Raw genomic sequence first — 25,239 nt, 5'->3', positions numbered from 1 at the left:
TCATGCAGTCATCAAGGGTACACAAGTGGGCCTTTGTCTCTGGAAGCCCATATCAATTATGTTCCGCTGAATGGTTCACACACTGACACTTGTTGATGGCCCCAGCATTTAAATCTGCCACAATTTGTGGAAGGGTTGCACTTCTGTCATGTTGGATTATTCTCTTGAGTCATCATTGGCCCCATTCTAGGAGGATCTTTTTCCAGCCACAGCGATGTCAGAGATTTGATATTTTACCGGATTCCTGATATTCGCGGCACACGTGTGAAATTGCTATATGGGAAAATTCCCACTTCATCACTGCCTTGGAGATGCTGAGCCCCATCACTCATGCACTGATGTAACACCACATTCAAACTCACTTTAATCTTGATAACCTGCCATTGTACCAGCAGTAGCCGATATAACAAATGCACCAGACACTTGTTGTCTTATACAGGCGTTGCCAACCACAGCGCTATATTCTGCCTGTTTACATATTTCTACCAGTTTCGTTGGCACTTCAGTGTATGAGTTAATTCAGAGTTACAGCAGCACATAGCTAAGTAATTAGTGATTATGTACAGAGTGGTACAATGTATACAGTACAGAAGGAAGCTCAGAAACCAAGTGCAGATTCAGAATACAATAACAGTATGTTACATCAGAATATATAAAGAAAAGGAAGGTAGTGTTGTTAGCAAAGTAGATGAACCTACCCAAGTTTGATAATCTAGTCTGTATGTTAAATTAATGATTTAATGACTTAAGTATCTGAGCATTGTATGCTAGTCATCATTCATGGAGCAATAAATAATTAATTAAAGAACGTTTGACAACAAAAAGTTATTAACTATTCAAAATATGTGACTCCTCTGGTTCAAAGACAGTCCTACGAAAATTAAAAGCATTATTTACTTCTAAATGTTCTAATGCATCTCGTACATGTATGATGAGGAAACCAGCCTAAAATGACTTAAGTAGTGATATTGTTTATTAAAAGTTTTATGTCAGGGATATTTATACCTTTAGTGGTTGGTTAAGATTGGTGATAGGGTTTCGATAGACTTTTAGGGGATGTTAGCGTTATGACGACGACGACGAACAAGTCGTCGCCAATGCTAAATAGAAACACACAAACCACAGCAGGTTTGTAAGTAATGTCGATAAGGTGCTGGCTGCAAGGTCTGGATCTGCAACGACTAAAATAATTAGAAGTTGTTGGTAAAAGTAATATATACTATACTTAATTGGTTGCACAGGATTCTTCTTGGCTGCATACATATAATTATGAACAGATAGCTATTGAGGGCTCACTTAGGCCATACATTACTAAGCACCTCATTAGAGGTTGCTTCGTATCAGCTGAAGGCTATGCTACTTTACTACTTGACGTCCCAAGCAAGAGAGGACGAGAGCTCTTTAGAAACTTGCTGGTCGTGACTTGCGGGTCCAACGATACTAATATGGACCATGGTCAATAACTGCAACCCCTAACAAGTGTGGTATCAAACGTTGATACCACAGTTAGCTTAATTTAGTGTAAATAATTCAGCTAGTTTTCCCACTTTTGATTACAAATGGGAAATAATAAATGGAGTGTTTGGTGTGACTAACAAAGCCTGAGCTACTTTAATAATTTAATTAATCAAATGGATGGAATTACTATTTATGTTACTTCCTTCCCTGTAAGCTGTCAATAATAGGGGGTTAGAACTAATTCTTGGGGCCTGTGGAACTGAAGCCAGGGGTGACAGTTCTGTAGGATTGGTGATTATCTCCACTTTACAGTTCCCCAGTGAAGTACCTCCCATGGAGGGATCATTGGGGTGGAAGGTGGGATGGTTACCTATTTTCTCAGGACTGCCCAAGAGGCAGAACAAAAGCAATTTCCAGAAGTAGTTAACAAATGGCAAAAGTTTGATGTTTTACTAGTCCTAATAAGTGTTGAACACTTATCTTGAATAACACAAGTATTGTTGATTAAGAAAGATATGTGACTACTTTATCAGAGATAATGTAAAATTGATAAATGATCACAATTTGTAAGGAGTGTAAGTCACTATGAGAATCTGTATTCATATTAAATTAATAATGACACTGTAGGGATGATTGATCAATTAATGCTAGGTCAAGCCCAAGATATAGTCATAGAATTGAAGATGTCACATTTTTAGAGTTGTCAAAATAAAGTCAGATGAAACAATATTTATTACAAAGGAGGTGTGTTATGCAAAAAGACTAATAAAAAATCTGCTCACCAAGCGGCAGCAGGAGAACACACTTCTCAAGGCATTTAAATTTGCAAGCTTTCGGAGCCAGTGGTTCCTTCTTCTGGCAGAAACTGATGTCTGAGGGGAAGAATCCAGATGCCACATGTAGTGAAACAGGCAACGTGATCATGACTTATCATGTTGTAGGGCATGCTTTTTCACAAGATATTGTATGTTGTCAGTATACACCTTCTGCCTACGCCCATTCATCCTAACTGATAACTTGATGGCAGTCACACCAATGTAAAAGGCCAAACAGCATTTGCATTAACAGCTGACATATGATGTGTGTCGTTACACAGGTGCCTCTCCTTTTGACAATATATGTTTTACCAATTATGGGCTGGTGTAGCTGATGATAGGAGGGTGCATGGGGCAAGTCTTACAGCAGGGATGGTCACAGGGGTACGAGGCGTGGGGTACGGAAATGGGGGAATATTGGGAGGGCGGCAAAAAGCTATTCTAGGTGTGGTGGGCAAAATGTCACACACAATAGACCTCATTTGGTGGCATGATTTTAGGAAGTCACAGCACTGTTGAAGTAGCTGATTAATACTTTCAAGACCAGAATAACACTGAGTGACACAAGGTATACTTCTAAGTCATTTTTTGGAGGATTCACCACTACCAGGATTGGATGTGATGACCAGGGACATTTGCTTTTCAACAAGGCTGGTGGGGTAATTTATGTTCAGTGAAGGCTGAGGTGAGAATGGTGGTGTGGTACTGTGAAGAGTTTGCATCCGAACAAATACGTTTGCCTTGAATGACAAGGCTGTAAAGGGAGGAAACATTTGACATGGAAAGGATGGCAACTGTAAAAATGTATGTACTGTTGTTTGTTAGTAGGGGTAATTGGGACAGAAGTGTGTAGATGACCTCCAGAGAGGTTAAGGAGGTTAAGGTCAACCAGTTTCCCTACCCTATGGCTCTTATACCTGTGATCGTTCCTGCTATGGCTCTTATACCTGTGATCGTTCCTGCTGTACGAGTTGCCCTCCTACTACCATCTATACCAGCCCTGTAAATGGCAAAATATATACTATTAAAGGAAGAGTCACCTGTGAAACGACTCGCCATGTACCAGCAGTAATGGAAACACTGTTCAGCCTTTTATGTCAGCTTGATTACCACCCAGTTGAAGTGGTATAGGCAGAGAGTGTATACTGGTACAAACATTATCCCATTGAAGAGCTTCCTCTACAACATGACAGTTGCGATCTCTGTGCCTGTTTCACCAGACATACCATCTGAACTCTTCCCCCAAACACTAGTTTCTCATAACTCTGCAGGTGAGAACTGCCACTGCAGCATGTCTTTGGTTCTCGTCACCCACCTGGCCTTAATTTACATTCTTCGGTCTCACCATTTTTCGCAAAACTATTCCTTTCTTCATTACCTTTTAATTTTTTATATATTTTATTTTCTGACCTGTCTATTCCCCCCTGCCCCTCCCTACACCTCTACCACTTACAATGCACAATGCATTTAGCTTTCTGCTTTTATTAGCTTGTGCACAATGTTTTGGCAGTAATCTCTATCTTGTGTATACCCTATTTTCCACCTTTAGGTTCTCAGGACTTCAAACCTTGTCTGGTGCAGTCCCCAAAAATCAGTCTTTCATTCTCATCCTGCCCAGTAAGTCTCCCCTGACCTGGGGTTCTGGGTGACTTTTCCCAACTCTCCCCATTTTCTAAATGTCATCATTCCCTTTCCCTTGCCCCTCTTTCTTCTCCTTCAATCATTCTGCCAGTAGAAGCCACTGGCTCCGAAAGCTTGCAAATTTAATTACCTTTATATGTGTATTCTCATGCCGCCGCTGGGTGAGTGGATTTTTTTATCCATCCCATTGCATCAGTTTTCAAAAATTGATAATTCTCATTAATATAAAGAAAATATATTAACAGTTTTGGTCATTAAGCTGAAAAAGTGACACCATCAAAGGCACAACTTGTCCAAAAATTTATTTAAAAATGTTAAAGTTGGTTCTAAATGGACACTGTTTATTGGTGTTTTGTAATAGCGATGACACCATTCGCCTTAAGGGAAGAGATTTGTAGTGTGTAACGTAACACTTTGGTGAAGTCATGTGTTGCACGACATGTACCAAAGTGATGAATGATGATCACCATCACGAAAGTTAATTTTACCAATAAGTTTAAAATGATATGCTGTATGGGAATTTGTTTTCTTGTTATTGCATGTAACCTGATGGGGAATGGCTGCAGCTTATCTGCAAGCTAGGAAAACAAGCTCTGCGGTAGTGCTGGTCGGTGGTTTATTTCATGTCTTTGGATGCCACCTTGGAAATACGAAGCACTCCATGAAAGGAGGACACTGGCAACAATCGTGATGACATCACCAATACCTTGGCAATTTTAGGGGGTCATTGTGTAGCTTTCATTCATTTTTGATGTATGTCTTCTGTCACAGACTTTCAATCTTGATGTACTGTGAAGATACAATGTTGAGTTCACGTGTGTATTAAAAAGTGCTACTGCCGTCTAATACAAGAAGTTCAATATAACCTGATACCCGAAGATGTATTTCAACATAATTTTGTAGAAAGTTGCAACACTACTTGGATTTACACTTTCTAGCACAGAAGCAGGTGCAGAGGAGAAGAAGTCCATATCTATATTGTGTTACAAGGTTATTTTCACTCTTTACAGGAAGTACAGCAGGTCAGGATTATTAACTTACAATGAAGAACAATAAGTTATTTACAAATTAACAAATTCAGCACACTGAAAGAAGACTGCTAGATAATATAAAAACAAAACAGAATAAAACACACACACACACACACACACACACACACACACACACACACACACAGAGAGAGAGAGAGAGATGCAGATGCAAGTCAAGGACTAGTGGAATTTAAGGCCAGAGGGAGGGGGCCGGTGACATGAATGAAGAATACGTTTCAGGGACATCTGCACAGTATGGAAAAGGCAGTGGTTGTGTAAGAACCCGGATGGCACAGGCTATGCAGCAATCATTGAAGTTAACACATCATGTTGGCCAACATGCTCAACTAATTTGGTAATCCAAATCTCTCTGCCACCTTTTATCGATGGTCATTCATGCAGACTGACACCCTGTTAAGATCATGTCCACGTACAACGCTAAACAGTGTTTGCAGCCAAGTTTGCAGATCACATAGCCGCTTTCACAGGTGGTCCTCCCTTTGATGGTGTAAGAGATGCCTGTGACATATCTGGAGTACATGGTAGCGGGAGAATGTATGAGACAGGTCCTGCACATATTTCTAATTTAAGGATATGAGCCATGGGGCAAAGGGTTGGGAGCAGGGGTGATGTCCAGGCTGGCAATGATTTTGCATATCTTGGGTGGATGATAGTATACCATTGTGGGTGGGGTAGAGGGGACACCTCACTTCACAGCATGTTGATAAGCAGTTGAAACCCAGAAGAGAATGTGATTTAGTTGCTCCAGTCCAGTGTGGTACTGAGTCACAATGAAGGGGGGCTTTTAGTGGCTGGTCACTAGATATGTGGGGAGTGATAGATTACTGGGTAGTTAAGGCATGGAAGATCTGTTTATGGACAGGTTGGGGAGGGTAATTTTGATATGTGAAGGTCTCAGTGTGACCCTTGGCATATCTGGAGCAAGACTGCTCATCAGAAATCCATGGCTAGGCTGAAGCAAATAGGCTTCTTGGTGTGGAATGGGTTTTGGTGAGAGTCTTTAATATCAAAATGCATTGTTTCAGTGGGTGAACACTGCTGTAAAGTATGCTGAAGACAACATAGGCCACGGAAGCGAATCTTGATCTGAAGATTTTGTTGCATTACAGTCACACGTCTTGGCCTCGCTCACTGAACAGTATTCAGAACTCAGTAGTGCACCGATACTTTGTTCATTGGCATAATCTTTTGTACAACAAGGTGTGAAGCTCATTCCCACAGAGTTGCAAAAGGGTGTGTCACAACTGCTTCACCAAGGACATTGAAGAATTGTTCGCACTAAACAGTTAGCCTGCTGGCATTGTACTTGGCAGGGCTTGGATGCCTACATTGAACAGATGACATCACAGTGTCACACATGCGCAGACAACCAATCAGCTCCGCCACACACATTTGCAGCTTTGCCTAAGACTCAACTGCCACGGCAATGAGTGCACATTGACTTTGCAGGACCATTTCGGAACATTTGTTGGCTCATACTGGTGGACTCTTTTAGCAAGTAGCGGTGACTATGAACTCTAGCAAGTCACGTAGCACCATTCCAGGGTTGTCTTCAGTTTTTTGCATTCAAGTATTGCCTGAAGTCATTGTTATGGACAGCAGACCTCAGTTCATATCATATGACTTAGAACAGTTTTGTGAACTAAATGGCATTCATCATCTAACAAGTGTTCCATTTCACCCCGGTCCAAAGGAGGAGCAGAATGCTTCGTATGCACTTTTAAACAACAGATGGCCAAGCTTCACAATTCCCACACACAGGAACAGGCATTGCAACTCCTTGTCATCACTCCCATCCACACAATGGACCATCACCGGCGGAATTTCTGCACGGCCGCTGCCATCAGATGCTGCTTCACTTGCTCCACCCATCGCAGCATCCAGTGCCACTGATGTTCCACAAGTATCACTTTGCACTGCGTGATCTTGTTCTTTACAGAGTTTTTGGCAGACATCAGCACTAGGAGTGAGGTGAAATCAAGAAATGCATTGGCACATATATGTATCTAATTAGAGGTCCTGATGGTTTGAAGTGCTGCCACCAAAATCAAATTTGCGTTTGTAGTTTGCCTCGGGATTCTGCTGCTCTTATTCTCCCAGATTCACGGCCTCGCAAGACCACGCAGCCTTGCAGCCACCTGCGGGTGCCGCCACGGCAGCCCAGGATGAGCCTATGGACATTGCACCCTCGCCTCTGCCATCACGCTCCCTGAACCGATGAATCTGGACCCACCATCGCCATTGCCTTCATCACCCCAAGAGATGCCCTCAGGACTACGCAGTGTTTTCGGGAGGGCGTACCTCTGCTCTCGCATGGCAGATAGTGGGGTACGGCTGGGAGTATGCCATCCTCCACAGCTGTGACTCCCATCTGATCTCTATGTCCAGCTTCCTGCCTCTGTCCCATTGTCGTTTGCATCTTCAGTACCAACAACTGTGGGTGTCGTTTGCATCTCCAGTACCAACAACGGTGGGGCATTTGGAGGGAGAGTGAACGTGCTGGTGTACGCCTTCGCCAGCACACTGGTCGGCACTAGGAAACACTGTATAGCAGGCACTGAGCTAGGTGTGCCTATGACGAGAGAAGCCACTACATGCAGTACACTCAGAAGGATTGTAATGGAATTTGACACCAGCCATTTATACCAATGAACTTTTGTGAAACATATTTTATATTATGATGGCTGCTATTTGTGTTTTAGAAGTTGTGATAGGAGGATTTGAACTATGAAAGCCCAACAACGAGACCCTCAAATTTCAAAATCAGTTACTGTGTTGTGTTAACACTGCTGTAAAGTGTGTCTTAGTAACTTATATATCTGCTACCTCAAGTCCACAGAAGTGGATAATAATATAAATCATTTACCACAAATAGCAATCTGCAAAAATATCTTAAAACTACTCTGGACAAAATCCTGTCATAACTGAAGAACTATATAATCAACTCGTCTTTAAATTCCAGTTATACAGAAGAAGAAACAGAATCTCAAAAGTTGTTTCACATAAAAAAGTTGGTACAAAAACAGAAAATCTCAAGTAATTTACATAAGAACCAAACAAATAAGTCTTTAACATTCATAATTAAATTGGGTTCACATGAGTGCACAATGAATAAAGGTAATGTACTAACCAGTTCTTTGCAAGGTTTTCTAAGCACCCTTCAATAAACTTCATCCGAATAACTCTCTCCGTATTGAAGCACAACAGATTTGATAGTGCCTTCTCTGCTTCTACAGCTAGTCCTTCACCAAGTTGACCCTGTAATATTAAAGTAACCCAGATAAGACATCAGAAATTTAACAAAGTGCCTTAAATAGAGGTTGTTATGTAACAAAAGCTAATTCTGCATGATGCAAAAGGTTTCACAGATCGGCAGTTTTAATCCAACATGAGATACTTCCAAAGTTTTCAGATTTTTTCCTTCTTTTAAAATTTTTTTAATGGGAGACTAAATTTAGCTGCGTAGTGTTCATAGGCAAATATGGCTAAGAGGTAAATGTACGGAAGTCCTATGTTCACACTTCTGACCGTACTCTTAATATCTGCACACAGAGTGGCAGTCCTACTGAGTCTACTCATAATCTAGGTAATGTTAAAAGGTCACATGTTCATTTAACACTGTCTAAATTTCGAATGGGCCTCAGCAGGACAGCTGCTCTTTTTCCACAATGGACAGTGTGTGGGTGTTACAAATGTGGTCTTAAGTTTATATTCTGGAAACTACACTTAACTCCTACGGAGATATAAATATAATGCTAACAATTATTTAATTGTCCAAGGAATAATATTTAGTGGTAAGTTTTTGCAATAAAGCTAGTTCAGAAACATAATGTTTTCCAATAAATGGTATTTCCATTGAGTACACTTAAACTTAATGTACAATTTGTATCATTTTATCCAGAGTCCTCAATGTACAATCTGTATCATTGTATCCTTACGGTTATGTTAGATTTTTGCTTAAGTGAATACAGAAGAATTAACACGCATGGTTTCCCACTATTCAAATTCTATTAACACACATATGAACTTATACTGTGAGTGCTAGTATTTTATAAAATCACTAAATTAATGGATAATACAATCATAATTCCTTCTCTTGTCAATATATTCAAACAATGTAGAATAAAAAGAAACAGAAACAAACAAACAAACAAACAAACACACACACACACACACACACACACACACACACACACACACACACACACACACATATATTTCCACAATAAATACAATATCAAGAATGTCAAAACAGCAGGCAGGCACAAAGCACTAAAAAATTAATTTATACTTTGTGACTGGATTTTGACCAAAAGCATTAAAGATAAAAGTAAAGTTATCATAATATGTCTTCAATAGGATAACAAATACGTTACAAAGCTGGTTTATTTTGGGCTACACACATCACACGGTCAGTAATTACCCATTTTGCACAACATATAAGTGGCATGACTGTAGGAGCAGTCAATAATATTCTAATTAAGATTACTTTGTGTCTGACACTTCTGTGATTCGAGCAATAAGGGCCGGACATAAGCCAACCACAGCTGTTTCTTGGGCTCAACGTGCTCGCTATGTTGCCTGCTTTCTGGGTGTGAGCAGCAGAGCCCTGCCAGGTGACACAACCAGGGGTGGGAGTGGTCCAAGCACAATTGACTGCAAAGGCAGGCAGGGAGGAGAAGTTCTGACAAATAAGTAGTGGTTTTTTCACTTTCTGTTGCATCACAGGAAAACTATTTGGTGATTTTCAAAGATCAGTTGCAAATAAGGTAACGCACAAAATATCGAAAAGAAAAATGTCAGATTCACTCATACAATCATAAATGGACTATTTAGTTAAAAGCTTCTATTCTTTCACAACTTACAGTCTCACATAGTAGTTTGGCTTTGGTGGTCACACCTATTACAAAGTTTTGGAATTACCATATTTACTCGAATCTAAGCCACACTTTTATTCCGGCTTTTGTAATCCAAAAAACCGCTTGCGGCTTAGATCGAGTGCAAAGTAGGCGGAAGTTCTGAAAAATGTTGGTAGGTGCCGCCACAACTAACTTCTGCCGTCGAATATATGTAGCGCTACACAGGCATGCTTTGCAGGCACAAAGATAAATACTGGCACCAAAACCTCTGCGTCAGTAAATAAATTTTAAAAAAAGTTGGAAGACGAGCTTTTTTTCTCCACCCCGAGTTTCGACCACTGCATTTTCATACATTATCCAACGAAATAAATACAAATTCCGTATTGTTCATCTTCGAATGTAGCTGCATTTCAATGTACTACGAAAATCCGACTGGCAAGACTGTTTGGGATTTTTGTCAATATGGCCAACTCTACGTTCTGAATTTTTTCCTACCTGTGAGAAGAGATGGTTGCTAATAGGAACTTTTATGAATTGTGAATCACATGCGGTTTTCTCATCACCAAAAGAAATAATACGAAGATAAATATTTTGCCATGTATTCTTTGGTGTTTGCTGCTAGCTCATTTAAATCCTGTCTGCCTAATAAACTACGAAACTAGTGTGAGACAACGGCAAACACGGAAGACTATACATATCATGCCATGTTTATATTCGTATTATTCTTATGCCGAATAGTGATACAGTCAGAAATGAAGCACGGCAATTGACTAGATTTTTAAATCTAAGATGACTCTAATTTCTGTGCAGAATGTAATGTACTAAAGAGGCGTCTGCAAAGATTTTCAAACGGAGAAAAATTTTAGCCAAACTCTCGTTCAGAACATCTTCTACCATACGCAGTCTATTATTTGGTTCTTGTTGATCATTATCAAAGAAAGCAGCAGTGTAAGTAACAACAAATAGCAGTCTCTTGCCATTGTTTCGCTAATGAGACAATTCCTCTATTTTTTTATTGTAATCGGCAGTAGCGCGCACAAAGGCAAGCCAAGTCGAGAGCGGCGACAGGTCGTAAACACACATTATCAGAATGCGACAAACAATGCATGACACAGTACAATAATCCATTTTCAGCTTAGAGTGGCGTAAACGCCTATAACAAACAGAACGGAACTTATCAGATAAAAGAAAAATAAGCAATTGATTCAAATCAGACGAAGCACGTGAAAAAGGAAGGGTACCCGTATAAATACGGACGGAGCGCCTGACGCATAACAGTGGCTACCTGGTAAAGCTTAACTGCTAAGTTTACGACTCGAACCAAACTACTGTAGCTGTATCATCATTCATTCGAGCTAAATTGTGTCTCGTATTACAATGGATCAACTTTGTTTCGATTTGGAGGTGCGGCCTAAAACTTTTCTCTCCCCTTGAATTTCGAGTCTCAAATTTCAGGTGCCGCTTAGTTTCGGGAAAATATTTTTCCTTTATTTTGAGTCTCATTTTTCAGGTGCGGCTTAGATTCGAGTGCGGCTTAGATTCAAGTAAATACGGTAGGAAACCTACAACAGTTAATTCAGAGGGCTTGCAGAGAAAAATGTGGGTCACTTTACATTGAAGTGGGTTTAGGTCGTATGTTACTGTACACAAAGTGCAACCATCACACCAAAATTGTTTTTAAGGGTGGAAGGAGAACCAATCTCACAACTATGTGGAGTAAATATAATTTACATACACGCAATTTGCCAGTGTGCACCATAGCCAAAGCTGCCTTCATGTACATGCTCAATTCATGTCCTGTGTTTCTGGTTCATAGGCAATTAATCACATCTATCACATCCACACTCTAAGTTGACTTTTCAATTACAGTGTATCATAACAAGATTAAATGAAATGGAATTGTCTTTTGGACACTTTATTACACAAGCAAAGTACTGGACTGTTAATGGAAATGTTGACAGTTCAAATACACATTCAATCTTTTTTAAGGTTACTGTTATTTTCCTCCAAGAAAACTATGCTTGCACAGTAATGGGGGTCATAAAATTAGTAGCTCTCATTTTAGTCACTATAGAACTTTTACCAATGTAATAAACTGTTTTGTTATTTTATTTCTAGAGCCATGAATGTAAAACTGTGAAAATTTATATAAATAATTCTTCCTTGGATTTAGTTGTTGATAAATGTACTAAAATGTAATGGGAATTTACCTCACCTAAAGACATATTTAGAATTGAGATCTGCTAATCATTCTTTACGTATCAAAAACATATTTAAACCTTCAGTAATAGTTATGGACAAGGCCTCTTATCATTTGACTGTCATCAATAAGGCACCTACAGTAACTTCCAGAAAACAAGACTTGATCGACGGGCTACAGCAGCAAAATGTTCACATACCAGACTACTGTAGAGACTGTGAGTTACTGGACCTCCTGGCTCAGAATAAAGCACCTTTACCTCTACACATTGTAGATGAACTAGCCATCATACCAGTCTCATTTCTGAACTCGTATGGGCCCAAGTTAAGGGTTATGTGGCAGGAAGTACAAAAAATGTACACTGGCAGAAGTGGAAAGATTGACAAATGACGTTATGAACCCCACTTTGTTGTCAGACTGGCATAATGTTGTTCAACACACAAAGAAAGAAATAATGAAAGCATGGGAGAATGAATGTGTAGTAGAAAATAACATAGAACAACTTATTATTTCATTAAATTCTGGGAGCAGTTCTACTGGCTACATAGACGATGGTGAAAGTGAGTCAGATATAATTGCTGTGCATCCATTAGTGGTCTGTAGGTTACCAAATAATTTAGTTGTTTTCACACCAAACAATTTTCTCTGCTTCTTTAGATAATTTGCTACTTTGCGGCATTGGTGTGACTGAGTGTCTCATCTTATTGCTGCTATTCATCTGTAACAAGTGATTAAGTACCTTAATGCATTGCCGTATATATGGCAGTAGTTGACCCCACACTGCCCTCGCCGTAACTAACAAAGACATTGACTACAGTAGGTGGATGATTTGTTTCTTTTTTTTGTGTGTGTGTGTGAGAGCAATGATCGATTGCATAAGCACATGGCATGCTGTGTACGAGCCAGCAACTTTGCTCCCCATCACTGCCATCTGTCGCCCACAAAGTAATTTTAAACTAAATATAAAGAGTAAATATGATATGGTTTAGAAATATCAGACCTTTTTAAAGAGCTTGTTTTTTATTTTTCTGCTCAGCAAAAAAGTTAAACATTTCCAAGAAGACAAGATTAGACTAATACTTCTGCAAAGAAGCATTTAATCAAAGAAACCTTTAACGCTTTTGAGAGTGGCCTATTAGAAGAATACTGGTCCTAGGAAACTGACCGTTTATACCATTACTTAGAGCATTACTGGGATGTATGTAACTGATGTATCTTCAAGAGTAATATTTACTAAAACAAAGACCAAGCTTCCAGATGATATGTGCTTTTCATGCTTACTTTAGTTCTTTGATAAGTTACAAATTTTAAAATAATGGAGAGAGAAAGTATCGTTATCCTTCAAAAGTGTGAGGTGAGTTACTCAGCACAATTTCTTCCACTTGAGCTTCCAAAATTTCTTGCTCACTCAACAAACCTTATGTACACTCCTGGAAATTGAAATAAGAACACCGTGAATTCATTGTCCCAGGAAGGGGAAACTTTATTGACACATTCCTGGGGTCAGATACATCACATGATCACACTGACAGAACCACGGGCACATAGACACAGGCAACAGAGCATGCACAATGTCGGCACTAGTACAGTGTATATCCACCTTTCGCAGCAATGCAGGCTGCTATTCTCCCATGGAGACGATCGTAGAGATGCTGGATGTAGTCCTGTGGAACGGCTTGCCATGCCATTTCCACCTGGCGCCTCAGTTGGACCAGCGTTCGTGCTGGACGTGCAGACCGCGTGAGACGACGCTTCATCCAGTCCCAAACATGCTCAATGGGGGACAGATCCGGAGATCTTGCTGGCCAGGGTAGTTGACTTACACCTTCTAGAGCACGTTGGGTGGCACGGGATACATGCGGACGTGCATTGTCCTGTTGGAACAGCAAGTTCCCTTGCCGGTCTAGGAATGGTAGGACGATGGGTTCGATGACGGTTTGGATGTACCGTGCACTATTCAGTGTCCCCTCGACGATCACCAGTGGTGTACGGCCAGTGTAGGAGATCGCTCCCCACACCATGATGCCGGGTGTTGGCCCTGTGTGCCTCGGTCGTATGCAGTCCTCATTGTGGCGCTCACCTGCACGGCGCCAAACACGCATACGACCATCATTGGCACCAAGGCAGAAGCGACTCACATCGCTGAAGACGACACGTCTCCATTCGTCCCTCCATTCACGCCTGTCGCGACACCACTGGAGGCGGGCTGCACGATGTTGGGGCGTGAGCGGAAGACGGCCTAACAGTGTGCGGGACCGTAGCCCAGCTTCATGGAGACGGTTGCGAATGGTCCTCGCCGATACCCCAGGAGCAACAGTGTCCCTAATTTGCTGGGAAGTGGCGGTGCGGTCCCCTATGGCACTGCGTAGGATCCTACGGTCTTGGCGTGCATCCGTGCGTCGCTGCGGTCCGGTCCCAGGTCGACGGGCACGTGCACCTTCCGCCGACCACTGGCGACAACATCGATGTACTGTGGAGACCTCACGCCCCACGTGTTGAGCAATTCGGCGGTACGTCCACCCGGCCTCCCGCATGCCCACTATACGCCCTCGCTCAAAGTCCGTCAACTGCACATACGGTTCACGTCCACGCTGTCGCGGCATGCTACCAGTGTTAAAGACTGCGATGGAGCTCCGTATGCCACGGCAAACTGGCTGACACTGACGGCGGCGGTGCACAAATGCTGCGCAGCTAGCGCCATTCGACGGCCAACACCGCGGTACCTGGTGTGTCCGCTGTGCCGTGCGTGTGATCATTGCTTGTACAGCCCTCTCGCAGTGTCCGGAGCAAGTATGGTGGGTCTGACACACCGGTGTCAATGTGTTCTTTTTTCCATTTCCAGGAGTGTATTTATAGCAGAATTACAGCTGTGAAACCTAATGAGTACACACATGAAATTACACCAGTATGGTCATATTGGATCAGCAATTCACGACAGATGATGGTTATGTTCAGCCAAGGGACATGTAGCGAGGCGTCCATACACTGTTCTGATATGCAATAAGTCCAGTTTTTGAGCAATAGATGGCTCATCATCGAGAAAATTGTGGCCCAACCTATACTCGGGCATGGTATTTTTAACACAAAGTTGTGTCCTGAGCTATGTTCGGGCTTTGTCTACAAAGTGTTATCATGGGGCACAATGAATCATTAATGTCTGCCATGCACTTTACAGATGTTTGCAGAGTGTGCATGTCAATATTTCTATTTTTCCCATTTTCCTAGTTATCTTTTAGTATTAGCAATAAAATAACCTGTTTCCAGAATTTGGTTTCTGTAACACATTACATGCTTCTCTGAGGGGCTATGTGTAAATCTTCCTTGCCAAAAACTTTAATTTACTGTCATTTCTAGGATTGCTTCTGCCTCTGTTTTGGTGTTTCTAAAACTTTAATATGTTTTGCCTCCAATTCTTTTACTTTGTGTAGTGACTTCCCTTTTTAAATATCTCCCATGTCACAATAACCTCCTTCGATGAAAATAATGCATAACTTGACTGGACAAAGAATTTGCTATTCGAACAATGAGTAAGAAAGATTTGTTTAAGGATATATATTTTGTATCCCACCCTGCTGCATGGCATTAACACAGACATGGTAACAAGTGATGACTGATCAGCCTTTCATATGCTCAGACAGATACATTGTGTTCACAGAGAAGAACTGTTCTTGTGCCGTTAAGTTATTGGTGCATACTTTAATAAAAATTCATAAAATGTAACCTTTCATGGCTGGAATTTCAGACTTATTAAAATATTGTACGCTACTGCACCATGATTTAATGACTTTCGTGGAGAAACCCAATGTTTCACATCCGTGTCTCAAGGGCAGTTGAAGCGTATATGAATGCCAAATTCACAACTTGGGTCATTATTAAATTGGGCATTCACAGAAGCATAAACCCTCCTTAAAGCTGTCCTCCACATGAGTCTTAAACGCTGGATATTTACAAAAAATCTGTTCAACCACAGTGTAATATTCCCAAATATATTAATAATAATGTTACAACTTTCTATTAGATTTTACGATTGCATTCAAATGATATCTACTTCTTGCTGATATTTCGGCTGGCATCCAAGTAGCCATTTTCAGGTGAATTTTATGACTGGAGATTAGTAGTGTGCATCGCCGCAAGTCACATTAATGCCCAAAAAGGGAAACAGGAGTAATCTGCTGAATTACAAGCCCATTTGCAGTAGGTTTTTGGAACATATACTGGGTTCAAACATTACAAATTACCTCGAAGAAAATGATTTATTGACACAGAGTCAGCACAGATTCAGATAATATCATTCTTGTGAAACACAACTAGCTCTTTATACTCATGAAGTAATGTGTGTTATTAACAGGAAATATCAAATTGGTTCCACATTTTTAGATTTCCAGAAGGCTTTCGACACCATTCCTCAAAAGCGTCTTCTAATGAAACTGCGTGCCTATGGAATATCGCCTCAGTTGTGCAACTGGATTCGTGGTTTCCTGTCAGAAAGGTCAAATTTTGCAGTAATAGAAGGAAAGTCATCAAGTAGAACAGAAGTACTATTCGGCGCTCCCCAAGGAAGCATTATGGACCCTCTATTGCTCCTGATCTATATTAACGACATAAGAGACAATCTGAGTAGCCCTCTTAGATTATTTGCAGATGATGCTGTCATTTACCATCTTGTAAAGCCATCAGATGAACAAACTGAATTGCATAATGATTTAGATAAGATATCTGTGTGGCGCAAAAAGTAGCATTTGACCCTGAATAAAGAAAAGTGTGAATTTACTCACATTAGTATTAAAAGAAATCCACTAAATTTCGATTATGTGATAAGTCAAGCAAATCTGAAGGCTGTAAATTCAACTAAATACTTAGGGATTATAATCACAAATGACATAAATTGGAATGATTACGTAGATAATGTAGTGGGTAGAACAAACCAAACATTGCGATTCATTGGCAGAAAACTTAGAATGTGCAACAGGTCTACTAAAGAGACTTCTTAACCATGCCTGTCCACCCTATCCGGGAATATTGCAGTGCAGTGTGGGATTCGCATCAGGTGGCACCAGCGGATGGCATCGAAAAAGTTCAAAGTAGGGTAGCTTGTTTTGTATAATCACGAAATAGGAGAGATAGTGCCACAGACATGATATGTGAATTGGAGTGGCAACCATTAAAACAAAGGCGTTTTTCACTGCGCCATGATGATCTCATGAAATTTCAATCATCAGTTTTCTCCTCCGATTGCAAAAATATTATGTTGACACCCACCTACATAGGGAGAAATGAACATTACGATACAATAAGAGACATCAGGGCTCACACAGAAAAACTTAAGTGCTCGTTTTTCACGCACGCTGTTCAAGAGTGGAACAGTAGAAAGACAGCTTGAAGGTGGTTCATTGAACCCTCTGCCAGGCACTTTGTGAATAGGAGAGTAATCACATAGATGTAGACCAGTAATTGATGTAGCACATGAGCAGGAGTCTGTAAGCAGGGTACAATGCTCCAAATTTTTGGGCGTACATAGTGATGAAAACTTGAGCTGGAAGAAGCATATTACTGAGCTTCTCAAACAATTAAGTTCAGTTACTTTTGCTGTTCGTATAATTATTAATCTTGTAAACAAATAATCAAACCTCTGAAGAGATAAACGTAAGGACACGGTAGGAAACTGCAAAGAAACTTCGGGTAACAATACATCAATTGATCGATGAAGGAAGGAAGTACAAAATTGTTCACGGAAAGACACGAATATAGCGGTATAAATCACTTAGAAATGAAATGGCCTCTATGAGGTCAAGAAAGCATCCAATAACAAGACACAAGCAGGAGATATGTAAGAAATATGGGATCTAGTATTAGAGTCAGGGTTTAACAAAGCTTTGGAAGACTTGCTTGCACAGTCAGCTTAACAGCTTATGCATCTAGGTTGCTGACAAGAATAATATGTAGAAGAACAAAAACGAAAATTAAGAACCTGCCAGACGATGATCAGTTTGGGTTTCAGAAAGGTAACAATACCAGAGAGGCAGTTCTGACATTGTGCTGGGGACAGTTCAGGACTATAGGGCAGGTGCTGGAGTGTCTCCCACTTAAGTTGGTGTACTTCTGAGCTATGATGTTTTTGATCTGGGGACAAGTGTTATCACGAAGCAGCAGCACTGAACATGGCACACAACAGTGGCTTATGATACACATGCTGACCCATGCACATTCTTCATTCTCTGATGGATGTCTTTCAGTGTTTGCCCTTCGGCAGACAAGAAACTAATAACAGCACATTGCTCTTGTTTGGACGCATTTGGTAATGATGATGCCATTGTTCACATTTCCACCATATGTCAGTGGTTCTACAACCACATCAGAGTCTCGTTATGTTGCTTTTGTGTGCCAGCAACAGCCTTAAATGAAACTTACTGACCACCTCTTATACAATAAGCAAAAGAGGCAAAAGAGGGAAAATATGAATGGAAGATCAGAACAAAGTGCTTGGATTCCAAACAGCATAAGACAGGGATGAGGTCTTTTGTCATTACTGTTCAATCTATACATAGAAGAACAATGACGGAAACAAAAGAAAGATTCAAAAGTGGCATTAAAATTCAGGACGAAAAGGTATCAATGATAAGATTCGATGATGACATTGTTATACTCAGTGAAAGAAGAATTATGAAACCTGTTGAATGGAATTAACAGTCTAATGAGTGCAGAATATGGAGTGAAGAGTAAACAAAAGAAGGATGAAAGTAATGAGGAGCAGCAGAAATGAGATTAGTGACAAACCCAACATCAAAATTGGGGAGCATGAAACAGACAAGAAGAAAGAATTCTGCTACCTAGGAAGTAACATAACATACAATGTACACTGCAAGGAAGATATAAAAAGTAGACTAGAACAGGCAGCAGGTATTCCTGGCCAAGAAAGTCTACCGATATCAAATATAGGCCTTAATGTGAGGGAGAAATTTCTGAGAACATATGTTTGATATACAGCATTGCAGAGAAGTGTATCATGGCCTGTGTGAAAACCAGAAAAGAAGAGAATCTAAGTTTTTAAGATGTGATGCAATCAAATGAAAACAAGACAGACGGGGAAAAAGTAAGTAGATTGTTCAATATTTAAAAAGTAAGTGCCATAACTGTTAGACTAGAGAGTAGATAGTCAATTCCTTTATGGAAAAATGTTTGTGGTTGCCTAGGGTACCGTGAGTGTACCCAAGCAAGCACCTCTTTATGCTGCATGGATGTCTTTCTTCAGAGCTCCAAAAATATGGATTCACTTGCAGAGATGTCAAGACTTTATGGAAGACGCACAAGGGCTTCCCAGCAAAATTCCTGTAGAATATTCTAAACAACTTTGGCAACACATTGTCAAGCAATTTGTTGGCAGGTTGTTTGGACTACACTGCAGACGTTTCTACATATCCTCCATAGTCCCAATCTCTCCCTATGTGATTTCCATATTTTCAGAGTCGTGAAAACAGATATTCATGGCTGCTGACTTGCTTCAGACGAAGAGGTGCATGCCTGGGTACAATCATGGTTTCATAGGCAACTGCAAACATTTTTTCAGGGCCCTCTTGTCTCACAGTGGGATAAATGTATTACTAGTTACAGTGATCAATTTTGAAACAACAAAGAGTTTATTTACTTTTTTTTATCCATCTCATTTTCATTTAACTGCTCCTTGTGGAAAGATGCTGAAAATTAGGAATAAGGTGATGATTCTCTGTAGAATTGGTGAGGAGAGACTCATGTGGAAAACACTGACAAGCAGTGGGTACAATATGATAGGACATGTGTTAAGACATCAGGGAATACTGATGATACTAGAGGGCGCCGTAGAGGGTAAATACTGTAGGGGAAATCAAAGATTGGAGTACATCCAACAACTGAGGACATAGGGGGCTTGTAGTACTCTGGGATTAAGAGGTTGACACAAGAGAGGAATTTGTGACAAGTTTCATCAAAACAGTCAGCAGACTGATCCCTAAAAAAAATAAATGACAACAGAAGTAGAAAAACTGGCTGTCTACCATTTCTTGATGTAAATAATTCAGGAGCAAAAGTAACAACTCAATGAAGCTACACAGTGCCAGCCCATGCACAATACCGGGACTTCAATTCTCCAGCTTGGCTGGAGGGGTTGTGTCAGATATCTACATCTACATCTACATCCATATTCCGCAAGCCACCTGACGGTGTGTGGCGGAGGGTACTTTGAGTACCTCTATCGCTTCTCCCTTCTATTCCAGTCTCGTATTGTTCGTGGAAAGAAAGATTGTTGGTATGCCTCTGTGTGGGCTCTAATCTCACTGATTTTATCCTCATGATCTCTTCGCGAGATATACGTAGGAGGGAGCAATATAAACTTGACTCCTCGGTGAAGGTATGTTCTCGAAACTACCAACAAAAGCCCGTACCGAACTACTGAGCGTCTCTCCTGCAAAGTCTTCCACTGGAGTTTATCCATCATCTCCATAACGCTTTCGCGATTACTAAATGATCCTGTAACAAAGCGGGCTGCTCTCCGTTGAATCTTCTCTATCTCTTCTATCAACCCTATCTGGCATGGATCCCACACTGGTGAGCAATATTCAAGCAGTGGGCGAACAAGTGTACTGTAACCTACTTCCTTTGTTTTCGGATTGCATTTCCTTAGGATTCTTCCAATGAATCTCAGTCTGGCATCTGCTTCACCAACGATCAACTTTATATGATCATTCCATTTTAAATCACTCCTAATGCCTACTCCCAGTTAATTTATGGAATTAACTGCTTCCAGTTGTTGACCTGCTATATTGTAGCTAAATGATAAAGGATCTTTCTTTCTATGTATTCGCAGCACAGTACACTTGTCTACATTGAGATTCAATTGCCATTCCCTGCACCATGCGTCAATTCGTTGCAGATCCACCTGCATTTCAGTACAATTTTCCACTGTTACAACCTCTCAATATACTACAGCATCATCCGCAAAAAGCCTCAGTGAACTTCCTATGTTATCCACAAGGTCATTTATGTATATTGTGAATAGCAACGGTCCTATGACACTCCCCTGCGGCACACTCGAAACTTTGTTCATTAAATGACTGTGGGGAACTGTAACGAACGCCTTGCGGAAGTCAAGAAACACGGTATCTACCTGGGAAAACGTGTCTATGGCCCTCTGAGTCTCATGGACGAATAGCACAAGCTGGGTTTCACACGATCGTCTTTTCCGAAACCCATGCTGATTCCTACAGAGTAGATTTCTAGTCTCCAGAAAAGTCATTATACTCGAACACAATACGTGCTCCAAAATTCTACAACTGATCGACATTAGAGATATAGATCTATAGTTCTGCACATCTGTTTGATGTCCCTTCTTGAAACGGGGATGACCTGTGCCCTTTCCAATCCTTTGGAACTCTACGCTCTTCTAGAGACCTACGGTACACCGCTACAAGAAGGGGGCAAGTTCCTTCGCGTACTCTGTGTAAAATCGAACTGGTAACCCATCAGGTCCAGCAGCCTTTCATCTTTTGAGCAATTTTAATTGTTTTTCAATCCCTCTGTCATCTACTTTGATATCTACCATTTAGTCATCTGTGCGACAATCTAGAGAAGGAATTACAGTGCAGTCTTCCTCTGAGAAACAGCTTTGGAAAAAGACATTTAGTGTTTCGGCCTTTAGTCTGTCATCCTCTGTTTCAGTACCATTTTGGTCACAGAGTGTCTGGACATTTTGTTTTGATCCACCTACCGCTTTGAAATAAGACCAAAATTTCTTAGGATTTTCTGCAAAGTCAGCACATAGAACTTTACTTTCAAATTCATTGAACGTCTCTCACATAGCCCTCCTCACACTACACTTCGCTTCGCGTAATTTTTGTTTGTATGCAAGGCTTTGGCTATGTTTATGTTTGCTGTGAAGTTCCCTTTGCTTCCGCAGCAATTTTCTAACTCTGTTGTTGTACCACGGTGGCACTTTTCCATCTCTTACGATCTTGCTTGGCACATGCTCATCTAATGCATATTGTAAGATGGTTTTGAACTTTGTCCACTGATCCACAACAGTATCTGTACTTGAGACAAAACTTTTGTGTTGAGCCATCAAGTACTCTGAAATCCGCTTATTGTCACTTTTGCTAAACAGAAAAATCTTCCTACCTTTTTTAATATTTCTATTTATGGCTGAAATCATCGATGCAGTAACCGCTTTATGATCACTGATTCCCTGTTCTGTGTTAACTGTTTCAAATAGTTCGCGTCTGTTTGTCACCAGAAGGTCTAATATGTTATCACCACGAGTCGGTTCTCTGTTTAACTGCTCAAGGTAGTTTTCAGATAATGCACTTAAAAAAATTTCACTGGATTCTTTGTCCCTGCCACCCATTATAAACGTTTGAGTCTCCCACTCTATATCTGGTAAATTAAAATCTCCACCCAGAACTGTAACATGGTCGGGAAATTACTCGAAATACTTTCCAAATTTGCCTTCAGGTGCTCTGCCACAACAGCTGCTGAGCCAGGGGCCTACAGAGACATCCTACAGCCATGTTTGAGCCTGCTTTAACCGTGACCTTCACCCAAATTATTTCACATTTCGGATCTCCATCAATTTCCTTCGATACTATTGCACTTTTTATCGCTATAAACACACCTCCCCATTCACTGTCCAGCCTGTCTCTGTGGTATACATTCCAATCTGAGTTTAGAATTTCATTACTGTTTACATCTGGTTTCAGCCAACTATCTGTCCCTAGTACTATGTGGGCAATGTCACCATCTTTCGCAGTGTAGTATGTCAGCCACAGCTGAGCATTGCATTTCTGTGAGACAGCTCATGGATTACTCTAGCACAAAAATCTTTAGATTAGGTGATCCTTTTGGGATTCTATTGTTACAGAATTCGTAAAAATACATTTGTCAAAAGAGTTCATTAAGGAGACATTGTACGTCTTATGCCGCCAATCTTAAATTATCGAATTTTGTGACCCATTATTCTGGAAACTTTTTAAGACACTAACTTACAATTTTCCATAATTACTTAATGCACTTTTATAGATACACTGAACTAGAATTATTACTAAAATTGTATTGTGGGGCATGTTATCCTTTTTTCCCCCCTCAAACACTCAATTTTTGACAGAATTTTGTAAATAAATGAACATAAAAACAAAACAACTCAGGATATTTTAATTATTCTAGTTTCATGTGTGGTGAATCTTACACTTGGCATGCTGTGAAAATTTCATGTCTCTACCACCAATACTTTTTTAGAAACCGGGTCATTTATTGCAAAAAATATAGTTCAGAGGTACTGAGGATTAAAATTTTTTATTACAAATTCTTATACAGACTTAAATTTCTGCGTCTTTTATGCACTAGAATTTCCCTGGGCCATAGGCTGTCTCTTCTTTGTCACAACAGCCCACTGCTTGCCGCCTCCTTTTCTTTCTTGTTCTTTTGGCATTTGCTGAGCAGCTAACTCTGATTCATGTACATGAAGCTCATCCAGTTCCCGCAGTCCTTTAGCTGTGTTCTGTCCAAATCTTATCCCTAACTTCTCCAGAACCTGAAGTGTTTCACAGTTCCCACCATTAACAGCTATTACAGCATTAGACACTGCAAACTTTAGAGTCATAACGCCAACAAATACATTTTTAGGCACACGGCACCACACAACATTATTGAAGGACTCATTCACATTCTGGGTTTTCCCATATAAACACTTCTTTAGTAACTTAGAATTTGCCAAATCTCTGTAAATAGGTTTGATTGCCTCCATTACTGCCAAAGTAAGAGAATGTTCATGTGTAAATTCATGCAGGATGCCAGAAAATTCAGCCTACCTATGTTTACACCAAGTGTTTGGTGGACACAAAGTACGACATGGCTTTTCATCAGTCGATATTAGATGAAAGAAAGTGCTCCACACAGCTCTTTTCATCTTCTCTAAATTGTCACAGTCATCTCTAATGGCCTTCCCATAATATTCCTGTAATTCACCAATTAATTTGGCCGTTAGTCTTCAGCACATTTCATTGTCTTGCCATCAGACAGTTTTGTTACCCAGCTTGGTTTTTAGGTTACACAGACGTGTTCCCATTCTTTTCCTGATAGATCAATGACGACATTGTCCATAGTCTCATTAGTTTTACCACTGTCATCCGTTTCTAAAGTTACTTTCCTTTTCAATGCACTAGGGGGCGTGGCCACTTCAGAAACATAATCCTTCACTGCTAGCACACGTGTTTTCAAGTACTTCAGAAGAAAACGCAGGTCTCACATATCTGTTAGCCACAAATTTGCCTTTCTTGAAGATACTTTTATGCTTAGTCATTTTATTTATGTATAAAAAGCAACAGAAGTTAGCTTACTACAAAAATAGCCAATAATCACACTACTTTCAATGAAAACTAGTATCAGAAACAAAGGACTAATTTGTTTATTCGTAAAGCCAATTTCTGAGATGTAACAGTGGGCACAAAACAAAGCAATTCACAGCTTTCTAGACTGTGTAGTTCCCAAGATATGACTGCTCAACTGTGACAGTATATGCATAGCTGCGAAATTTTACAGTCACATGTCAACATTCAAAATATTATTTGAACGTCTCACAATTGTCTGATTTTAATGTATTGTATACCAAAATGTTCAGGAAAATCCAAAGTACATTATGGAGTAGAAAACAGAAATTGTCAAATTTCAACGAATTTCACGTATGATGTCCCCTTTAATTAGGATAGTGGCTTTCACCTGGAGAAGACATTGAACCCAGTCATTTCTTTAATTTGCTCACAAACACAAATTTCTATGTCTAATGCTGCACCTAGTTCCAATTAATTTTATCAATTTGACTACAGAGTTTTAACTCCTTGGCAAGCAAGTTGACAGAGGGTATGCACACAATGCCGTTATGCATGCTTCAAGAACATTCTGACACACTATGATCTATTACATTAGGTTTGTACTTTGCAAGCCAAAGGGCAGCATGTGGCAAAGTGTGTGTAAAATATCATATTGTTTTCCTACTACATTTGCAGGAGAGAACAACATTGTGTGCTTCCATGAAAGGTCAATATTCTCTAATTTTATCATCATAGTCATTTATTATCATATCGTATCATGAAGTGTGTGGGCTGGACATAAAAGATTTTTGAAGTTTTTGGAATGTATCTTCTTAGAATTTTAAGAGTCAGTCTTTATGAGAACCATAATTTTTTTATTCAAGTTTG

The 25,239-nt window shown here is 40.2% G+C and overlaps 1 protein-coding gene across 1 annotated transcript in view; it reads right to left on the bottom strand.

Moving 5' to 3' along the window:
• Window positions 1-25,239, bottom strand: part of LOC126472697 (ubiquitin carboxyl-terminal hydrolase 34) — a 529,852-nt gene that overhangs the window by 398,412 nt on the left and 106,201 nt on the right. The window contains exon 16 of the mRNA XM_050099952.1: window positions 8,097-8,224. Coding sequence (XP_049955909.1) covers window positions 8,097-8,224 — 128 coding nt within the window. The remainder of the gene's footprint in view (window positions 1-8,096; window positions 8,225-25,239) is intronic.

Source organism: Schistocerca serialis, chromosome 1, assembly GCF_023864345.2.
Source record: "Schistocerca serialis cubense isolate TAMUIC-IGC-003099 chromosome 1, iqSchSeri2.2, whole genome shotgun sequence".
NCBI lineage: Eukaryota > Metazoa > Arthropoda > Insecta > Orthoptera > Acrididae > Schistocerca > Schistocerca serialis.
Note: the sequence above shows the minus strand (reverse complement) of the source record. Positions and strands in the feature narration are given on the sequence as shown.